A 22,331-nucleotide genomic window follows, 5' to 3' on the forward strand; every position below is an offset into this window, starting at 1 on the left:
GACAGGAGGCAAGACTGAGGGCAAGTGCCTGGGCCCCAGCCGCAACAGGACAGATGAGGAGGTGCTGGGCTGTGCGGAGGTGTCAGGGTGGTTGTGTCAGTCAGGTGGGTGCCACATATGCATCAGCCTCTGCTGAGGGACAGGAGGGAAATCTCCGAGATTGGGCCCGGACTGCGCTCCAGAGCTCTGGGAAGCACCAGCAGAAAATTAACTGACCCATGATGGACAGAGAGGCCTCCCCCCCTTTGCCTTCCCCCCCCCCCGCCACCGGCCGAGAAGATCCCAGTGCGCTATCCACCCTACTTGTTGACTGTCGCTTAAGGGATACAGGGAAGAGCACGAGGCAGCTTCCCTGGGCAGGGAGGGATGGAGGCCAGCGGAATCACTCGGGTGGCTGGGACCTGGCCACCCACACCCCACAGAGGCCCCAGACCCATGTTTAGGATGCCCTGTGCAAAGTGAGGAGAGGAATGCGGAAGCATAAATAAGGCGCCTGTTCCGTGCGTCTTTCCTGTAACCTGGCCAGAGCTTCCAGAAAGCTGCTGTGACCCCAGACCCAGGAGGCCGCTCGGGAGGGATGCGGCAGGAGCCCGACAGCAGAGGTGCTGCCGCAGGGAAGCGTAGCCCAGGGCTGGCGGGAGGCAGGGAGCGAGGCCGGCCGGTCACGCGTGGCACATGCCCACGACAACTTTTATTTTTTATCCCGGAGGCGGCAAGGTGGAGCCGGAACCCAGCAGCTCCTCGGAACTCCCGAAGCGCGGCGGCCGGGAGCGGGAAGCGGCAGCGCCGGGGCCGCCCCACCGCCCAAGGGCGGGTCCCGCGCTCTCCCCGCCCCGCAACGGGCGGCCGTCCCGGCGCAGCCGCCGCCGCCGCTCGCCGCCATGGAGGAGCAGAAGGAGAATCGCCCGCAGGCTGGGCCCAACCGGGCGCCGGCGCCGCCCGCCCCCGCCGTCTGCCCGCCGGTGAGTGCGCCGGAGCGGCGCGAGGCGCCAGGCAGCCCCGCCGGGGCCGGGCGGGTGCTCGGGCATGCGCCCGCGCCCCCGCCGCCTCCCGCGCATGCGCCGAGGCCGCCCCGCGGCGCGCCAGTGGTGGCCGCGCTGCCTTTCTTCCCCAGGCCTCGGCCCGCTCCGGCCTTCCCGTGGCGCTCGGTGGTTCCCTGGGCCAGGCCGGCCTGGCGAGCCGCAGCGCGGCCTACCCGGGCGGGGCCGAGTGCCACCTTACCGAGGGGGCGCCTCCGGTGCCACAGGCCCTTCCGTCTGCGCCCGAGGCCCAGGAGGCCCCGGCGGGAGGCCTGGAGGAGGCCGGCCCCGCCGAGTGCTTGCTCCACAAAGACTGCGAATAATCGGTTAGAGTTGCAGTGCCTTTAGTTTTTCCTTTTAGTTTATTTTGCACGGCACTGGACGTCTGTTTAACCGTGTGTCTCAATCGGTTCGTATAGATCCTGGCTAAGGTACTGAGAGAGATCTCTTCCTGCTGGCCTAGCTTTTGCCAGCTCACGCCAGAGAACTAACTTTTTCCGTTGAAACTGGGACACACGTTCAGGTTTTGTCCCTCGGAGCTGCTGTTCACCATGTCTTCAGACACCTGCGTTAGTATCCCTTTATTCTGTCTGTTGCTTTTTATGAAAGTGAGAAGGAAAATGGTGTTTTGGCGCAGGCTTCCGTGTTGATTTTCTTACTGTCTGTGAGCTACTTCACTCAGTTTGATCATGAGTGAAACGGTGTGATGCTTTACTGCATTTTGTCGCCAAGACAATGTGTGAACTTTAATATTCTGGCTTCTTGTTTTGACCTTCTTAAATGACCTTTGTGTTTGTCTTTCTTGTAGGGCAGGCAACACTGTAGGATCAGTGATGAAGAAACTAATGAGAAAAACTCAACTGCCAGTCCGAATGACTTCAGTGATCCGGTTTACAAAGAAATTGCTATAACCAATGGTTATATCAACAGAATGACCAGAGATGAGCTCAGAAGTAAACTTGCAGAGTTCAAGCTTGAAACCAGGTTAGGCTGATTTGTAAATTTTTAATTGCTCTTTGAGAGCAGTAGAGACATAAGGGATGATTATTTTAAAATTTAAAAACACACCACATAGTTGTTTTATGTGCAGTCTTGACGCAGCTTTTGTTGTAGGATTAGTGCATGTGATACTGCTTAATATGTTGTCAGAACTATATGCTCTCTCAACTAATAACGCAAAGAAACAAAAGAATGTGTAACTGCGGGTTACTTCTCAACACGTTTTTGGTCAAGGGGGAAAGACAGATCTAAAGAACTGCAAGGGTTCTCAGGTGGTGGTGTAGGCCTTCAGTGTATAGAAACTCTCTTCAGAACACACATATTTTCCTTTACTGTACCCAGTACAGATCTGATACTGACTAGAACCTCTGAGGTGATAGGGCTCAGAATTTGGTCAATGCAGAGGAGAGGTACCTTTAGATGGAGAGTTTGCTAATCTGAATAGATGAGATAGAATAAAGTAAGTAGGTGAATGTATTATAAACTGGATTTGTGCTCATTGAGGAGGAGGAGGAAAGAGCTAGGTATACAAGAGAATGATACCTGCTGTATTGGAAATGACCCGCAAGACCCTCTCATATTGCTGTGGCCAGGCCAATTTGAGATGCTGAGAAGAAGGTCAACTGGGAAAAACAAAGTGTGTTGTTTCTATTGGCAGCAGTAATGAAGCGGTGGTGGTGGTGAGGAGTTAGCAAAGTGTGAAGCTACTGCTCTGGAGGAAGAGAGAATATGAAAGGTGAGATGGAGTCTGAAACGAGAAGTCTAGCTTTCTAGAGAAGAAGATGACTGTAGTGCAGAGGATGTTCAGAGGGAAAAAAAACCAAACCACAAAGGAACAGAAGTTCATTTGAACAGAATAAAAGAAAGAAAAAATGGTGTGGGTGGGAAGTGTAGCCTGCCACCTCCAACCTGTCTGTCTGCAGATGTTCTGACTGAATGGTTTAATTCCTCCTTTGGTTAAATGAATTTGACTCCTCAGGAGGAAAAATTTTTATCACTGCCTGATACAATTTTTAGTAAAACAGATTAGATTTGTATAGCTATTCAGCAGTTATTCTGATTTAAAAATAAAAAGCAGAATTCAAATAGTAAATGATGAGTTTGTGGTTTCCTCCTTGGTTATTGATTTTTCTGTTTTGTGTTTTTTATTCAATTGTAAGTGCAGAAAGTTTTAAACTTTTCTTTTAGTTAAGCTAGACTTCTTTTGTCAGTATATTCCATTAAGTTGTTCAGAATATGTCTTACATGTAAACAAGTAGTGCATCACCTCTAAGGCAGTGAATTGAGCAGATTGCCACACACCGTCCTTTCCCTTGGGGTTATTTTGATGGCAGTTCATCTCCTCCTTCAACTTCTTTTATAGATTTTATGAAGAAAAAGGTAATTTTCCCATCCATCAGCTTCCATACTGTTTCAGCTTTTAATGGACTGCTCATTGAATTGAACTAGATTGGTAAAAACCAGAGTGGAAAAAGTTTTATCTGTTTGCAGAAGAGGCTGATGTTCTCAAATGCAGGTTTAGCAGCCTGATTCCAGTTTTTCCATGTGGATCAGTAGGCTGTTTTCTGCTTGCTACAAGTAGCTCTTACGGCTTCTCTGGTTTCATTTGCAATGTGTAAATTTAAAAATAAGTTCCTTCGAAGAGTAAATTAGCCTTGTTTATTCAGCTCTGGTTTGGTATGTGGCAATTCTGGCACCTGCACTTGCATTTTATAATGGTTGTATTAAAAAGATGCAGTAAGTAACCTTAATCATCTGTCATTGTGAATTTGTGTGTTAGCCACAAACCTCCTGAAAAGCAGGATCTTAACCAGGAAGTTTTTCTGACAACTGAAATCTTGAATACTTTCCTTTCATTTACTTACTCACGCTTAATTTTAAATTTAAATTGAGAGAAATTTAAAATGTGGGCGTTTTAGCTGGATTCTGCATTATCTGTGCCACTGATAAAGAAATACCTCGGGCATCAGTTGCTTCAGGCAGAGGGCACAGGGAAGTACAAGTGAAGCAGTACTGCTTCCAGGGCCAGAGGTCGTCTAGCAGCAATCTACAGACTTGGGCTTTGCAAAGGCTTCAGCTGCTGAGTCTTGCTGAACTGGAGGTGACTGCAGAGTGTCTCTGCGCTGTGCTTCCCAGTCTGTCCCCAAGTACTGATACTACCTGGATGTTTTAGCTGTTGGGGGGTATCTCAGCCTCTGCATTATCCCAGATAATGGAGTGTTAACCATATGATAAAGTTGAAGTCAGACTTCGTAAGTGCGGGTGTTCAAAATGAGGTTAATAAATGATGAATTTTCAGATGTTAACTATACACTTCAGTTCTACAATGGTGAAACAATTAAATGAGAGCGTGATCTTTGTCACTTTCCTTATCTCTTTAAGAGGAGTGAAAGATGTGCTTAAAAAAAGACTGAAAAACTATTACAAGAAACAGAAGCTGATGCAGAAGGAACCCATTAATGGAGACAGCTACTATGACTACATCTGTGTTGTTGACTTTGAAGCAACATGTGAAGAGGGAAACCCACCTGAATTTATACATGAAATAATTGAGTTTCCTGTCGTGTTACTAAACACGCGTACTCTGGAAATAGTAAGTGATCTAATTACTGTGTCAATATGCTGTTCTTCAATATAACTTCTTTGCTTCAGAAAGTCTAGATTAGTTTTTAGATAGATGTTGAATTTCATGGAAAATAGTGCTTTTTTTTTTTTTTTCATAAAGACCTATCCTCTGTGCCTCTTATGTACAGACAAAACTTACTTTCTATTCTTAAAGTATCTGGAATAGATCATATTCCTGCTGTTGACTCGCTCTGCTGATACGAGGGACTTTCAGTTTCTCAGTCGTTCCCCACCCCCCACTTCTGAGATCCATGCTTTGAGATCCACAAAACTATTTATAGGATTTATCATAAACAAGAATTAGCAAATTCTATGGTCCTGTGTGAGGCAATCTACAAGAGACTAACGCAGAGGTCTAGAAAGTGGGCTTGAGTAAACCCTGCTTCTTGGTGGGCTGGATTATTTCCACAATACGCCTGACAAATTTACAGCTGTGTAACCTGATTTTAAACATTTGGTAGGCTTTTGGCGGCCTCAAGTGCTCCATTCCAGTACAGTTTTCTTTAGGCCTAAAAACTACTTGCTGTCTAACTGAAACTGAGTGACTCAGTGCAATGGAAGAAGTTAATGCTCCTCTGTCTAATGGTTCATTTATCAAGAACTTTGAAGAGGAGGAGGATTTCCAGTAATCACTGTGATGCTACATTAGAGTGTAGCTACATGTATGACTAACTGCAGAAAGAGGATTGTGCAGATTAGCAAGAGTGTTTTGTTATCGTTAGAGTAAGTAGTAGGAAACAGTGTGGGTTTTTTCCTCACTCCCAAAGGTTTTGTGTAGCAGCCAGGATTTGAGGCTTTCTTTTTTTCCATGAAACTTGTGTGTAGTCTTCACAATTGTACTGCTCAGTTTCCCAGAGTGAGGTTGTGTTTATCTCTGGCTGGCATTCAGAGGTGTATGACTTGCACGCAGCCTTGTGGGATGTGTGGCCGGTTGCCCTCCTTGAATTACAGCTGAGTCTCTAGAGATACCACCTATAAACCCACCAGGCTTTGCTCATGCCTCTCACTTCTTTTTTTTTTTTTTTTTTTTTTTTTCCTTACTCATGCTCTCCTTTTCCCAAATCTTCCCCTTTATTACAGTCTGTCCTTCTCCCCTCTTATGCCCACGTCCCTGCTCTTTGATGCCTACTGGCTGAGAGGAAGGACGTGTTCCAGTTGGAAAGCCAGCCATCCATCCCATGGGGAATCTCATGGTGGCCAGTCAGGAGGCTCATATTGGCTGGGGAGGTACACGCTCCTTTTTGCCTGTGGCAGGACAAGTAGCCGCTGTTGCCTTTTGGCTATGGGCAGGCCAAAGAAGTTGCCTTGCAGGCTACATAATGTGCTGCTGCTGAGTGTTTTTCTCTTATTACAGGAGGATACCTTTCAGCAATATGTGAAGCCAGAAGTTAATCCCAAGCTTTCAAACTTCTGCATCAGTCTGACAGGAATCACTCAGGTAATTTGCACTTCTGTTTCTTCAGGAAAAAAAAAAAAGAAAAAAAGAGATGTGGTATTTACAAATACCAGTAAATATTCCATGGTATTTTTTCTATAAGGCTTAGTCTCTTAATCCTGTTTTCTTCCCCTTCTCCCAATTATCACGGAATTTATTTCACCAAGTTGGTCATTTAGGTGTTTGTAAGGAACTGTAGAGAAAAGCATTGACTTTGTAATCCATGTATAGAAATCTAATCTTTAGCAGAGGAGAGCACCTTTTGAATTGCATCACTTCCTCTTCTAAGATTTTTATTCTAGGCCCCCCCTCACTAACAAAACCACAACAAGAGTTTAGAGTCTTAAGATGGCAATGGCTTGTGAACAAGTGACTTGAGCGGGAGCCTGGGAAACAAGCTCCAAGGTTTTAATCTAAGTTCAACAGCTGACTAACCTTGTTACTTTTATAGATGCCATTTGGAGGTTGGCTCTTTTAGTGGTGTTTTTGTGGTGTTTCTTTCAGTTTAGAAAAATCTGTCTGATTGTTTGCTTATTTTAATGTGCAATCTGTTTCTAAAGATTTTTGGGAAGCCAACTTAGTGAGTGAGTGATTTAGTGAGTGCCTATATACCAATATAATTCTTCACACTTCATGCTGGGTTTTTTTTTCTGAAAAAACATTCCTCTCTTGTTTTTCTTTGGTTCTCTTAGGACATTGTTGATAAAGCTGATACGTTTCCTCAAGTTCTGCAGAATGTCATAGAGTGGATGAGACAGCGAGAACTGGGAACAAAGTATAGCTATTCCATGTTGACAGATGGGTATGTCCTTACGTAACGTTGAGCACAATCAGACACTTCAGCACTGCAGAACAGTGTTTAATCTTTGTGAGAGTATTGTCAAAGGTGGACCATGACAGTGCCATTTTATTACAATTTTAGCTTTTGGGAAAATCAAAAAAGCTGAACTAAACAATTTGAAATGAAGCTTAAATCCATTAGATGGCACTGTTTCTTTCCTAGCTTTCTGTGTGCAACTAAATGATATAGAGTAGACTTTTTATCCTGGTTTTTTTTTTTTTTCTGTAAATATGTTTTTACATCTAGTTTTCATATAGCACATAATACCTGAAAATAATGTGCGATTTAAAGTCTAAGCAACTCCCATGCTCTTCTGAAACCAAGGTTTCAGAGGTCTGTGGTGGTTGTGTTGCATCCTATGTGTGTTAGTGTTACTGTTAATACATCCTGCATATTTTAAGCAGAAATGGCTAACACAGAAAGCTCTCTGCTTTGGCTTGGAGGACTGTGGCTCTGGTGGGTCCCAGCTCTGACAAGCTTTGTGCGTAAGGAATTGACTAGTCCTTGAACTGCCACCTGAACTTGCTCTCTCACAAGGTCTTTGTGGAAAGTCAAGTTCCCTAATGACTGCAAAGTAAACAGATCTTGAGATCTAGATATATCTGTGATGCAACATTGTTCTTGTGATCTTAGCTTTATTATACAATGAATGATAGTGTTTGCGCCTTATATAGTGCTGGTCAGGGAATTTTTCTGTAGGTGATGGTTGCTTTTTAGCTGTGAAACATTTCTATTAACATGTTAGCTTTCCTCCTTCTCTTGGAATGTGGGATTTAAGTAGGACAGGGAGTTTTTAACATTAGTTGTGTTGAGTTGAATTATATATTTGCATGTTCCTCTGCCTGTTGTTTGTCTGGCCTAAGTCTTCTGCTATGCTGGATTAAAAAGACAGTTTTGTGCCGCTCTGTTACAATGACTGTGTTGAACCAAAGGGAGATGAATCCCAAAACAAAACTGAGGTTTACGAAAAAAGAACATGGAGGATCTTAGTATAACTTCCTAACACTTCTGTCAAGTAAAACATAGATAAATATTCTAGTCTGTAATATCAGTGGTTTGAAAAATACTGTACCATAGAAGATAAATGGATACATAACAAAAGCTTTTTTAACTAATCCAACTTACTGAGTGGGAAATTTTTTTTTGGTCCATGAGACTTTTTCTCAAAATTCCTGAAGATTTGGATAATGACTGTAAATCACAGATGTTTCCTGTGAAGAACCTGTATCATTGAAATGTGATTGTGTCCAGTGTGAACAGTGAAGCCATTTAAAAGCTGTCACACAAGACTTAAGGTGTATAGTTAAGGTGTACACAGATCTAAACACCTTACAAATAAGGAGTTAAAATCATGTCATTCCAACTTTAATTTAGGGAGCTCTGGTAAATACTGCTGTTTGACTAATTTTTTACCTATGATTAGATTTCTATCTTTGGAAGCAACAGTGCATTAAAAAAAGAAAATGCTGAAGCAAAACTGGTTATATTACTGGGCCTAGAATGTGTCTGGAATTCCCCCCCCCAGGAAAATCCCCTTAGTGAAATTCCTCAAGGAAAATAGGTGCAGTAAAATCTCTCTGTCATATAGGTGAGATTGCGTAGACAGCTGCAAGAGAGGGGGGAAAAAAGGCCTTATTTTAGCTTGAAGCTTACAAACTTGTTGATGTAGTTCCCTTCAGGAAGGCGGGCTAAAAGTGCATAGGGTTATAGTTTCATCTTCATAAGTGTCTGGTTCTCCTAAAACTAAGTGCAGTCTTTTTTTCAATAACCTATGTTAAGTAGAGAGATGCATGTGTACCTAAGTAATCAGGAAAACTTACGGTGCCACTTGCTTCCTCAAAGGCTGTTTAAGCATCTCATTTATTGGCAGGTTTTGGAGTACATGTGGAGAAGCTGGCATGCTATTTTTTAGCCTGGACCTGAAACCATCCTAGTGAAAATCTTGCTCGTGTCATTATTTGTTTTCCCCATGGTTAACAAATTCATGTTAAAAAATTCTATACCATGACTATAGTAAAAGAGCTTTTCCTAAACTGTGTTCCTTCTACTGATCACCAAAGAAAAGACCGCTGTGCAATATCTAGAAGCAGGGCATCTGAATTGTATATTACTAATGTTTTTCTCATTTCTCTTTTGACTTTTAAAGATCTTGGGATATGAGTAAATTTTTGAACATCCAGTGCCGTATTAGCCGTATCAAATACCCTTCTTTTGCCAAAAAGTGGATCAATATTCGCAAATTATATGGGAACTTCTATAAGGTTTGTACAGATTGTTGTTTCTCTTGTGGGAAAACTTGATTTAAAAGTCTTGAATGTCCTGTTGTGCTTGTCATCTTGCCTAGTGTATTATAGTATGTGAACTAGTTGCCTGCTTTTCAAATGTGCTTCACACTGAGATCTCACTTTACTACTTGAAGATCGTATAATCTACTGCATTTTGATTTTAATCTTGTTTTTAAGAATCAAGAGATGCTCCATGAAGGATTGTCTGAAAATGTCGTACCAGTGCTCTTAGATGAAGTGTATCTTGAAGTAGTTCAGCTGAAAAGACTCTGTATTGGTTTTCCAATTATTGTTTCCTGTTTTCACATAATACACTACAAAACTAATTTGCACCACTACCTTTAGATATTTCCACTTTTGACAGTGTAATGGGGACAGAGAAAGATTAGGACATATCTACAGTTGGACCAAATTGTCAAGAGAAGAGTAATACCAAGTTCAGTGCTGGACGTTGCTGCTTTCTTTCACTATCAGATTACCATAAAACAGCTTATTGGAGATTCTGGTGAATTCCTAGTCAGTCTGCACTAAGCCATTTGTTTGAACGTGATTTCAGCCTAGCTGATGATCTTCTTTTGAAGGACTTTTTCATACTAAATGTAACCTCTAGGGAAAAAAAAAGAGGTTAACGTTTAGTAAGAGAAGAACTTTACTTTGTGCTGGGCAAATATTACAGGGTTATTCCATTTCTCCCTCTGTTATTGTGCTTCTCTGCATGACTGTTTCTGTTAGAAACATGCTGGAACACAGAACAGTCTTGTTAGTCCTGATAGCTTTAACCTAGACATACCTTCTTTTTCCTTCTCTGTTGAGCAGTAAGTGCTTTTTCATCAAAGGCAATGAAGACAGTAGCTTAGAATTAATCAGGTTTTTTTACTTTGTGTTGTTTTGTTTTGTTTTTTTTTAAATAAATGTCTAGTTTAGCTATTCTGGGCTGCTGTTGGATCTGTTGTTGAGTAAGAGTAGTAAATATAACATATTCCTTGTCATTAATTTTAACTTTCCTGTGGAATGTCCCACAACCTGCAGGTATGTCTCCCCTGCCCAATTTCTGGGTGTTATTATTGGAGGTTCTGGCAATTTTGGCTATTAAATCCAGTAGTATAGTGCAGTATCCTGGAACTTGTCATGTCCCATTGTTCCCCTACCCCAGCCACCACCACCAAGAGAGCAAACTAAAGTTTTCCTTTGAAGTTATCCTTTTGTTTTTCTTTGACCTTTCTAAAGAACAAATGCATATTTAATAGTTAACTAAGAGAGGAATGGGGCTTTTGCTGGTGTAGTACTTTGCATGGGTAAGTCAGTTAAGCTTCCTTGCTGTTCATGCTCTTGGTCATCCACGTAAACATGGGCTGCTGTAGGTGTCACTGATCTGTTCCTGTGGTGTTCAAAGGCATTCAGAAGCTTGATGTCAGTGAGAGTCAGGAGCCTGGTGCTTCTTTAGTCGCTTAGCACTTAAAAGGAAAACCAAAATCTGATTCCCTCTGCAATGCCACTTTGGGTAGTAATTGTTTTGGTTTTTTTTGTTTTTTGTTTTTTGTTTTTTTTTTTTTTTGTAAAGCCTGTTAAACCCAGCTAGGCCATGGCTTCCACTGTTGCCAGCGCTGGCACATCTTGAGCTGGTGCTGGTAATGGTGAGAGACTCTTGACATTATCCTGAGTCTAGACAAGCTCCTATGGACTATGTCTCCTCTGTAAAAATGAGAGTGTCTCACCGAGGTGCTTTGAAGTTAAATTGTTAGTGATCTGACAAAAAGCAACATGAAAGTAGTATGTGACTTAAGTAGACTTAAAATCTGCATATGTTTCTACTGTGTTAGATTAAAAGGACTTGGTACAAAACCTAATTTTTGAATGTGGTTCACTTTCTCCATCAGGTTCCTAGGAACCAGACCAAGCTGACAATCATGCTTGAAAAGCTGGGCATGAATTATGACGGGAGACCTCACAGTGGACTTGATGACTCTAAAAACATTGCAAGGATAGCTGTAAGGATGCTGCAGGATGGCTGTGAACTGCGGGTGAATGAGAGGATGCATGCTGGACAGCTTATGACAGTCTCCTCCTCAGCCCCCTTAGAGGGAGCCCCTGCTCCACAGATGCCTCGCTACAGAAACTAGCAGTTCAGGGGTTCTGCCGTAGGAACTGCTCTCAGATGTCCTCTGAAGACTGTTAACAGCTTATTAAACAGCCACCTCTGCCAACCTGTCTGCAGTGCAGAATTTGAAAGCACCTTAACTAATCGTCTCTGTTGGAATAAACAGGAGTGCGGAAGCTCTTCAAAACCTGTTTTACTTTTTTTTTTTTTTTTTTTTTTAACTGATTGTTGTTGTTTGCAACTTTTCTAGCAGTAAGGTTGATATGGGGAATCCAGGCAAAAGGTGTTAAGCTTTTAGGAACATGTAATCGTAACACAGGCAAAGATCGATTGGGCCTGTGTGCTGCTGTTTCACCCCAGCCTGTGGGTAGTATTTATTCACTATGCTGTACTCTAATGATATCTAGCATCTAATTATTCATTGCACAAAAGTGAGACATTGCTGGAAGAACTGAAATAGCAAGTGGTCAGGCTGGCCTTTCCTGATAAGGCACTCTTCGATTCCTGCTGGTAGTTTTGTTTTTTTTGGTTTTTTTTTTTAATAAAGTCTAGAAGAAATGGGAGCATGTTCATCAGTTCTAAAGCAGTAGAGAAGTACTGTGTTGTTTGGGTTTTTTTTTTTTTCTTTGAGGGATATGTTTATCTGCTTCCACATCAAATAGAAGAGCTGTGTATTGAATAAAAATTCAGTTAATGCAGTATGATAGTAATTTTTTTAACCTGTATTTAAAAAACAGAAAGTTCTTCAGATTTTCACTTTGAGAATCATATCTCCTAATCCTTCTACACTCATAGCTGCACTTCATTTAATGTTGCTTTTAGACACTCTGAGCCATTTGGACTTGAAAATGAGTGAAGTAAAAATAAGTTCAAAACATGCCAGATCGTCAAAATTCTGTGCTATGTGATTGTTACGTAAAACAAAACAAGAAGCTTCTCGTTTACAGTTAAAGACATGCTCAACTATTTTTGGTACCTTCCCATACCTCTGCTGCCATGAAGCTAGGCCTTTATCTCAAAATCTAACATTAAAAGATTAATATAGTTTTATTAGTAAAGGCCACATGTAGTTATTAACAACTTCCTCTGCTTTCTTCCTAAGCCCCACATAAGATGCTATTCAAAAGAGGCCTAAGTGTTGATTTCCTTTGTCTCCATGGGCTGTTAGGAAGTACAACATTATTGTGATCAGCTTTGCATCAGAATGCCTTGTTCTGAAAAGTGGAATGATCTATTTTGGTTGATCTTAGTAAAAAAAAAATGTTTGTTTGGTGTATCTATATTATAATTCATTCATTCTTTCTGCCGCTTACATTCAGGAAACAAAATAATTAATAATAAAGCTATGTTGGGAATATTCACTGCTTGGCTAACCAAACTCCTCTGAGCTCCCCTTGCTCTTCTGACTGTTAAATGGGATCAATGGAAGTGTGAAAACTTGAATTCATGTAAGAGAGAGAGGTATTGGTCAATTCTCAGTTGCTTCATATGTAGGAAGGAAGCAGTTTTCTTTTCAGAGTCACAGATTTGGACAGCCACAACAGCTTTAGAATGATGTTCATTTTTTTTCCGGAAATAAATACTTGTTCTACTTGTGGAATTTTGTTGAACTTCACAGTTTCCTTTCTTTGTGTAGCAATACTTGATGTAATTTCAGAAGGGTAAAATCCTTTCTCTGAAAATACCATTTATTTGTCAGCCCGTATTTTGTAAAAAAAGGTTAATTATATATTTACTTTTCACTGTAGCAACCATAGTATCCTCTTTCCTGAACAACCATGATAATTTACTTTTTTTTTTTTTTGTCTCTGAGTTACTGTGGTGCAGGTTTCTATGATAAAATTGAGTCTGGCTCAGCAGATCTCCCCTTGGGATGCTGGTAGTATCACAGACTTTGTCACTCGTCTTTTATTTACAGGTCTGTAACCAGACTCACAGTCCAATGAAAAACTTTGTTACAGATTATACTACAAGTTTCGTAAGTGAAAAGCTGTGGTAATTTTACATCATTTATTTTAAGTACAGAGTTGTTTATTTTTGTTAAATAACTTCAAAAAGATATTTTGAGATAAGGGTTAAATATTAATAATTGTTTTGCTTGCTGCTTGAGTAGTTTTTTTTATCAATGAGTTGCAGAAATCAGTAGAATCATTCCAGATACTATTTTACCTAAGTTGGATTAATGTCAAAGTGTAAGCTGGAACTGTTTTCACAGAATGTTTGATTCTGTGATTTTGAGATGAAGTGAATTTTATCAATGTTTGTGGTTTACTTGAGAACAAACTTATTTTAATAAGTTGGTATTTATTAATATGTAAGGAACTGCATTCACTCTGTAAAGCATGAGATTACTTCGGTCTCGGGGGTCTTGGTTTCCACATGCCCCATGATTAGTCTTCTCTGGTGGACTAGCAACATTGTCATAGCTAGGTGGCTTAAATCTCATGAACATAACTAGTTCACAACGCTCAGTAAAGAGATTAATTTTCCTGGATGCTTTCATACTGAATGGGAAGGAAGTATTTGGGGAGGGGGGGAAAGTGGTATGGTGATTTTAGTAGTGACACTTGTGTTCAGACAAACAATATTTTTTTCAGGTTGATCTCATTTGTTAGTCCAGAGAAGCTTGATGAGTGCACCTCTGCTGAAATGAATATTTCTTAGAGGAGTCATCCCATGCTGGAAAAATTCATTGACAACTTTGTAAGAATCTCCTTCTTATGCAGGAAAAAAACCATGCAGACATCATCCTGCTGATACAGTAAGAGGCCTTGTTTTGTTGTTGTTGTTATTTATTTCACATTTCAGAAGCTGTACTTGAGCAATTCTACCACTACTGCAGACAGCCTTTGTAAAACGCTAGCAAACTTTAAACAAAGGAGTTGCAGACAAATTTCAACATGAGCACTTTCAAGTAGATTTCTTAATATATATTTATATGAATATGCGAGGGATTCACAGAATCTTGGTGTTGTGTTAGAGAGGAAAAAAAGAGGTTAAAGAGCAATAACCTCTGTCTCGATGAGTAAATGTCGCTAGCTGCATGGGGAAGAAGAGGTCACAACAGTTTGTAGCCTCCTGTCAGCCTCCTAGCAAGGTATAGCTACAGGGGCAAGTCTCAGCAGGTCAGTTGTCCATAGAAACTGCTCCTGTCTGTGCTTGTCTTATAATAAGGTAGTTTAGTTTAAAAAAGTAGTTGTCGTTTCCATATTTTGTTGGAAATTAATATTGCAATGAGGAAGGGGCTGTTCCCAGGGGTGGAAATAAGGAAAAAAAAAAACCGCTCAGTTCACCTTGAGTTGAGGTTCTCGTGCCTTTGGACAGCTCTCAGTGTTTCACTGCAGGCTTTTGGTGACATTGCGGAAGCAGTGTTTTTTCACCACAGTTTTGCTAAAGGACAACTCATTTCTTTCACCCTACAGTTCCCAAGGCTAAGTCCTCTCTTTCCCTTTTTCTTCTATCAGTGAACTTTTGCCAACCCTGGGAAGAAGTTTGTGCTAGGTAAGATCTTTGTATGCTCTTTTTGATCGGGGGGAGGGGGGGAACAGGCTCTTTAAAAAGAAATCAGAAGTATTTCCTGCAGATGATAGGTGTCAAGAGACCCAGTTACTGACTGCAGGCTTTTGAAGCAGGCAGAATGTACAGGGCATCATTCTGTTGCAACCAGGACCATTCTAGCTTCCTCTCAAGGACTTAATATTTGACAGCTTCATGGATAACAGTGACAGCTTACCAGAAGGATTCGCCTAATGGCAACAGGTGAAGTAGCCAGGTGATGGTCAGTCCATGCTTCTGCTCTACCTTGTATTGAGCTGTGGCCTAGCGGAACAGCTATAGTAGAGAGCAGGCTAGCACTTCATTTTAGAAGACGTTTCTGCTCATCTGATGAAGAACAGGGTGCTGATCTGCAAGTATGGATGCAGATAAGGCTTTGGGAGGATGAGAAGTCACTACTCTCTTGGGTTTGTTCTGGTTTCGTCTTTGCACATTCACAGCCTCCAACTCTGACTGGCTCTTTAAATTCGAGGACTTTGTGTTGTGGGAGAAAAACCTGAAGTAGCTTTGGAGATATGAAATATTAGAGTGTGGCTGCTTTGCACTAAGTGGCTTCACACAGAGGAAAGGCTTTTTCAAACGAATGACAAGAGCCTTGGACAGCCTTTCATGGCAGAGGTGACCTCTGGGTGTGATCTGATCAGGGATGCGATGGCATGGCTCAGGCAGGTGTCTCCTCTGTGGCCACTCAGTTCAGGGGTGCCCCGCGGGTAGTACCATGCCCTGTTCCTGCAGTCTTAACTCGGCGTGATCATGACTGCACGTGTTAATTCTGAATCTTGTGATACTGCTTGCAGATACACAGTGGGATTTTTTTTTTGCCTATTTCCCTGGCTAAGTTATTGCTAATCATGGGGGTTTTTTGCTGTTTGAAGTGAATGGTAATAATGATCTTGCATTGGTAAAGTGCTTGCAGGTGATTCTGACCTTTGTTTATGTTCCCTGTTTCAGCGATGTTGATTTTTTAAAGAGCACACGTAGCCAAATGGACCTCTGTGGGACAGAGATGTCCCAATAAGCAGGAATTGCTTCATCGTGCTTGTGTTCAGCTTTGGGGTGATGTGCAGGTCCTGGGAGGCAGGCTGGCCCTGAAGCGTGACACACCTTCCCAGACAGCGACATGGTCAGCAAAACACCATGCTTGGGCATTGTTTATTCTTACTTGTGACTGCAGTCGGTGTGATTTGGAGGTCTCCTTGCTGTGTTCCTTTCTTTATTTCATAATAATTCATAGTTTTAATTAATAAGTAGTTGAATACTTATGCTCTGAGCAGCATGAAAGCGCTTTATATGTAATTTAGAGATAGGTGTAGCAGCCAGCAGAATGAGATTCAAGATGCCTGCCTTTCTCACTTGAATGTTTGTGGTTAATTTCCATTCATGCAGATATGGGCTAAGATGATAGGGACCTAAAAAGAAGGGAGAAGTGACATGTTATTAGCTGATCTAGGCAGGGTAGGCTGGGTGTGTGCTTATACCTATCCGTGTAGTTTGAGTGTTTAATACGGTTGATGAACTTGAGAACAGGCTTTTTGGGATGCCTAACGCCACGTACAGAGGGGATGACTGGCTGCTTCTGCACTCAACTTGGCTGTATTTAAGCAGAATTTGGCGTATAGCATGGTCATATATTGCTGTCCTCCACAAACAGAGGGAACAAGGAGACAGCCCCCTGACTGCCTGTTAGTGATAGCTCTGCTCCAGGTGGGATGCTGGACAAGAGACCTCCTCACCTCCTTTCCAAACACCACTCCTCTGGTTCTGTGAAAGCCAGTAAAGGGGAAAAATGAGGTCTAGATTATCCTATAGCCTTAATCTGCTGCTGGAATCACTTAGTTATCAGGCAATTTTCCATGTGTTTTTTGCCACAGACAAGGCCTTCAGACCAGCTTTACTCTTCAGAGGACTCTCTCTCTCTCTCACTATTGATAGAGAGCTCTTCTTTCATAGCAACGCAGTGTCTTGTAATGGATTAGGTTGGAAAGTTAAGCCATCTCCCACTGAGAGTAGTATCCATAGGGAGGTCACCACACTTGGCAGTCCTCAGCAGACAGGCAGCCTTGTAGATAAGGGGCATGTATTTGAGCTGAGAAGCCTGGATGGGGCATGGCTGAAAAATAAATTGGGCATCCTTATCTGGTGTCAGAGGGAATTGCTGTGGTGCCTGCAAAGCCCATCTGTTGGCGTGCTGCAGATCTTTAGGAGCAGTTTCCTTCAGCTGTACTGGTGCTGTGTTTCCCCCTGTTAACCTGTGGAGTCACAGGGGCGTGTTTCTTCTTAAGACCCGTCTCAAACACTTCAAACTTCCTGGGTTTGGGGCTGGCTTCTCTGGGATTTACTGGCTCGCTCCTTGTTCTTGCTTGTTTTGCTTATGTGAAATAGTCCTTCCCTGACCCTGCTTGTCCTGATTTTCGAACAAGCCATGTCTGGAAGCAGCTGTACTCTATGCTGAAATCCCATCTGTGCTGCTAGCCTAACTGTTACGAACAGGTCTTACAGAAACCTTATCAGATCAGGGACTGCTGCCCGGTTAGGAGCCTGTGTAGTGTGGTGTTGCGGTTCCTGAACGCTGCAGCCATTTAACAGATACTAGCAGTAGTGAGGGCAGTATGAGTAAATGGAGAACCTCTTGGCAAAAAGCTTGTGGCAAATTTTCGTGTTTTAACGGTGCTTTCATTCATGCTTGCTATCACATGCACATCTCCTCTGGGGCTGCTGCCACCATTAGACATTTAAAATCGTGGTGAGGACAGGGTGATTTTGAAACTGCCAGTTAATTGAGATATGTGATGGGTATTTGTTTCTACGCTAGAGCTGCATTGGTAAGTGTAGCGTCGTGTAGAGGAGATAGAGTGATCCTTTACTAGAGTCAGCGAGTAAGCCCGTTCAAATGCCTTTGATTTTTCTGACAGATTATCATTAGCCTTCAAGCATGGAAAACTTCTGTTGTATTAGCCTTGAAAGAGGAAAATAATGTTGTTAAACTTTATAAAAATATTTTTAAAGCTTGTATTTGAGGGACTGGGGAGATGAAGAGATCTACATACGGTTTCAGGAGGACTGGGAAACTGGAAGCACTTTAGAAAAACACAGTGGTGCTGAGAAAGTGTTTTTGTGCTGTTGAGTACAGGAGTGTGTGACAAGCAGAATGGATTTTGTTCAGAGCAAGACGTTCTTGTGATAGTTATATAGCATTTAGCATTGTGTAGCTGTGTTTAGCACTTTGGAGTGTGGCACCATGGAGCTCTGCAGGACCTTGATCAGCCTCGCTGGCTGTTTTTGTGCAGCAATCCCAGCAGCGGTACAGCTTTTAGTACAGAGCAAGATATTATCAAGCTGAGATGGTGGCAGCTTGATAGAGGAAGTCAATTGTATTATAAACACTATGGCAACATATGGGCAGGAAGTTTTTTTCCATAGTTTAGCCTGAGAGATATTATTGTAAGTGTTGAATCAAGACTTACAAAATCCTGAGACAATGCTCTTTCGTTATGATAACAGAATCATTGTGACAGCGTATGATTTAGCTCCCTTTCAGGCAGAAAATAGAAATTCCCTCTTTCTGTCCTCCAGCCAAGAGAGCTGCCCATGTTGGTGGATACTGATTGACACAGACATGGGATTTTTTGGTTGTTTAATGGAGTGATTTGGCAGAGAGTGAATGAACTCCTCTATTCTTGACTGATTCTGTCTGTGTGTGAAACATGTACGTAGAGGTTGCAGTAGATGTGTCATACAGGATGGAATTTCTGTCTTAAACCTAGGTAGCCATGCTCAAGGCCGTTGAACTTCTTTCCTGAGCCAAGAGACCACAGACCTAATTCAGGTCCCTCCTAGTAGCTGTGGTAGTGAGCAAAATACTCTGTGGTGGAACCATCAGCTCTGGTGTCTGAGAGGTGGAGAACACAGAGCTTGACTGTGTGCCACTGAGTATATAGTAAGCTCATCTGACTGTGAACATACCGTATATGAAAGCTTCACAGCTTAACATCTGAGCTGGTGGCTGCAGCCACCTGGCCATTGCTGTGGGGAACTTCCTGTCTGTTTCTTCTCTTCTTTTCTGCCATCTGCATAATTTTTTTAAAATTTGTATAACATCTCCTCAAGCACATCCTGCAGCTCAGCCATTTCCTCATGCTCTAGAGCCCTTTGTACATACAGTCATCTCTCTCTTAGAATATAAATGTCCTGAAAGTGCTTTCCCCATTCCCCCCCCCCGCCAGTCTTTGAGTTCTGAAGCATGTGTAGAATGGACTGAACTGTCTTCATGTACTCTAGGTGACCTCTGTTCCTCTGTCCACACCAACTACCCTTCAGCCTAGCAGACAACCACTGCTGTGTTTGCTTGTGGTTTTTTTTTTTTTGGCAGAACTGTGTCTGTAACATACCTTGAAGTACAACTGACTGCTTTCTGTCCCCCTTTTTCTTTTCCGTTCAAGCTTTCCATGCTGTCCTGCACCAGCTGTGCTGTGCATGTCTGGACTAAGGCTTACCTTTCCTTTATTTCTTTCTCCCTCTTATTTTCTTTTCCCTGTGCTGTGATCCTGACTGTGGCAACTTATCATAGTTCAGCAGACCCTCAATGTCAAGAATATAACCTCCCAAAATTATGTGGAGTTGGGCTGAGCCCTATGCTTGCTTCAGGGAGAGGGACAAGTGTACTAAGTTTTTCACCCTAGTTGTGGTTTACAGTAAAGTTACTAGTCCTGTCCTAAAGAGGATGAAATTCAGGCATACAATTAAATTGCTGTTCAAGTTTATGCAGTAAGTATAGTGCTAGAAATGGAAATCAGTCCCTTGTCTCCTCAGCTGCTGTCTCCTCAAAACCCTCTACTGTTTCTTTTCAGTAGACAGCATCTTAATGTAGTTTGCCACTAGAGGAAGAGGCTGTGCAACGGCTGTCATGATTTTGGCTGAGCTCTTGGGGACAGGCCCTTAACTGAAGGAATTCTACTCAAGCTCCTGGTCTCCAAAGCAGTTGGTTTTGCATCTCATCTCTGGACATGCAGGATGTATCTTCTGCAAAGGCTTTCTTGACATTGAGGTCTGCCTGCGCTCGCTCTAGTGCTGAGACTTCCAAGAGCTTTGAGTGCATGAGATCCCTTGGACTGACAGCATAAAATGCTGTAGACTATGTTGTGATGACTGCAAAGGAACCAGGAATTGCTCTTCAGCTCTTTCATGCTACCAGGAGTTACTGAGATTTGCAGTAGACACATTGATATGAATGGAGAAGGAATAGGAGTGTCTAGAAGCACCAGAAGGAAGGCTTTAGAGGTGTATGAGGTGCTGATGGTGCATGTGTTGGCATGTCATCAGAATTACAGCACACCTACAGCTCCCTAGAATACCTAGACAGGATGAACAAGGGGAACCCTAAACAGACAAGGCAAACCTGAAATCTCAAGACATAAATATATGCTGGTTGGATGATAAAAGAATGGGATTGGAGTAATTAGTCATTGAGATGAGGAGACAAAAGACAGCAAGTATATCCTAATGATTCAGAAAGATAGAACAAGATTATCCTAATCATGGATGGGACTCCTACAGGTACAGAGAGCACATCCCAAACCTGCGTATGTTCACCAGCCTGGGAGTTCAGGAGGGTGGGGGAAGATAGCTGGCATCTTTTTTCTTCCATTTCATTCCAAGTAGTCCTGGTAAGAGCATGGAGCCTTGGTGCTTGCATTCTGGACTGACGACGTGGAAACATGTCATAGTACTTGTGGTTATATATGTATGTGAATATGCATGAGCATCATCAGTTTGGGGGTTTTTAAACAAAATCACTTTCTGTAGCCTCACCTTGAGCTTCGCTACAGTTGTTGCTGCAGTGGCTCTACTGATCCATGTTGTTGGATTTATTTTGGCTTCCTGTGAGTGCGAAAGGTCGTCTTGGGAGTATATATGCAGCCATAATCCTTGGGTTGCAAGGTGTCTGTGGACCACTTAGCACACTTGCTTAGACACCAGTAACCTACTGGACTGTTGGGATTCCACATAATGCGGAGAGCAATTTGTCTGTACTTGGAGCCATCCTTCCAGGATCTACCAATATGAGGGCAAACTCAAAGGATAGCAGGGAACTGCAGTGTCCCACTACAAGAGGTTTGGTGATCCACTGTGAAGGCTACAACCTCAAATGATGGGCCTTGAAATGGAAAAGGAGTCTGAATCTTTCCAGACATAGTCTACAGAACATCTCAAGGAAGCATGGTGAAGTGTGCGTTTTTTGGCAGAGTTTATTGAACAAATGGAGAACAACTAGCGGGTTGTTTTCTCAAGGAGACAGAAGGATGCTTGTTGATTAGGAATGGTTCCTACTTGCTGGGTTTGCCATGGATTTATAGTTTTCACTCTAGTCCTGCTTCCAGTTCCACTTTATTTCTTCCTCTCTCAGAAGACCTTGGTGCAAACAGCACATAATTCACCCTATCTTAAGCTCTTTAAGAATTAGACCTGTAGGGCCTGCTAGGGGAAAGATTTAGTTACCTAAACATAGCTGTCTGGTGCCCTCTGGTATCTGAGCTGTCTGCACAATGCTTGCAGATACTGTATGGGACCTGCAGGAGTCCTCCTGTCTTCTGAAGCAGCAGCTGGAGGCCAGGCTGGAGACCTGAGGTACCTCTAGTAGTGCTACTGCTCATACCTGTGTGTGGGCACTGGAATGGTGCCCCCAGAGCAAGCCCATGGCCCAGTCTGCTTAACAGGAAGAGACAAGTACCTCCAGAGGATGAATTGTCCCGTTGGTCTTTGCTGCCTCTTAATGTGACTTAGCCGGAAGGTAGAAGCTGTGCTGCTGCTGTGCAGCACACGAGCTTCCACAGACCCTTTGGTAGAGAGAAGGGGATTTCAAGCAGCCAGGAGAGGGAATGCAGTTGTCAGGCCAAGACATCACTTCCCAAACACCATAGGCTTTGGGAAATGAGGACATGTTTCTCTTTTACGCACTCACTAGCCTTCCCGAAAAACATGGGAGGAAGATGGCTAGATCTGAATTTAGTTGTTTTATTTCTGCACTTCAGTGAAGATGAATAGTGATAGCTGCTATGGGATTGTTAAGGTTGGGATCTCCTTCTGCTGTACCACCTGTTTGCACAGGAGTAGTGGAGGAGCCGACCTTTGTGTATTACTTACCATCTGTTACTTGCCGAGGTCCTAAATTGCAGATCAGGGTGCCTAGCCTTTTAGGAAGTCTTGAACTCATTCAAAGTTGGGAAGAGTCTCTGAAGCACTTGCATCGCTCTTTCCTCACTTCAGCTTATTTTTTGGTAGTGGTTTGGTGCAAGTGTTCAAGCTGGGATGAAGGGATTTCTTTGAGCAAAATGCTGCATTTGGGATGCCTTGTCTTAGTGCTTTCAGGATTAGGTGTCACTCCCTCCTAGGGCAGCTTTTTCCTGCCAAACTATCTCTGTGGTTGTCTGCACAAACCACAGAGCCTGGAACTGTTGTCTCCTTTCTGCTGGTAGAA

At 42.6% G+C, this 22,331-nt stretch overlaps 1 protein-coding gene across 3 annotated transcripts; it reads left to right on the forward strand.

Moving 5' to 3' along the window:
• Positions 1–861: 861 nt before the first annotated feature.
• ERI1 (exoribonuclease 1) lies at positions 862–12,181 on the forward strand. 3 transcript variants are annotated; one of them, XM_086747427.1, is made up of 7 exons: positions 862–962; positions 1,828–2,003; positions 4,401–4,611; positions 5,998–6,081; positions 6,771–6,880; positions 9,066–9,180; positions 11,082–12,181. In XM_086747427.1, exons 1-7 carry the CDS (start codon positions 882–884, stop codon positions 11,322–11,324), a joined length of 1,020 nt encoding a protein of 339 aa, XP_086603553.1. In that variant the 5' UTR covers positions 862–881; the 3' UTR covers positions 11,325–12,181. The 3 variants fall into 3 exon arrangements, with proteins under 3 accessions (XP_086603553.1, XP_010121709.2, XP_086603554.1); XM_010123407.2 differs by lacking the exon at positions 862–962 and adding an exon at positions 1,093–1,588; XM_086747428.1 differs by lacking the exon at positions 862–962 and adding an exon at positions 1,537–1,588 and having other exon boundaries at positions 1,833–2,003.
• The last annotated feature ends 10,150 nt before the right edge of the window (positions 12,182–22,331 follow it).

Source organism: Chlamydotis macqueenii, chromosome 4 (genome assembly GCF_036417535.1).
Source record: "Chlamydotis macqueenii isolate bChlMac1 chromosome 4, bChlMac1.mat, whole genome shotgun sequence".
Classification (NCBI taxonomy): Eukaryota; Metazoa; Chordata; class Aves; order Otidiformes; family Otididae; genus Chlamydotis; species Chlamydotis macqueenii.

Coding starts and splice junctions, on each gene's coding strand:
- ERI1 (XM_086747427.1), top strand. CDS start 882: ATGGAGGAGCAGAAGGAGAATCGCCCGCAGGCTGGGCCCAACCGGGCG. Junction 2,004..4,400: donor GAGTTCAAGCTTGAAACCAG/GTTAGGCTGATT, acceptor TATCTCTTTAAG/AGGAGTGAAAGATGTGCTTA. Junction 9,181..11,081: donor TATATGGGAACTTCTATAAG/GTTTGTACAGAT, acceptor TTTCTCCATCAG/GTTCCTAGGAACCAGACCAA.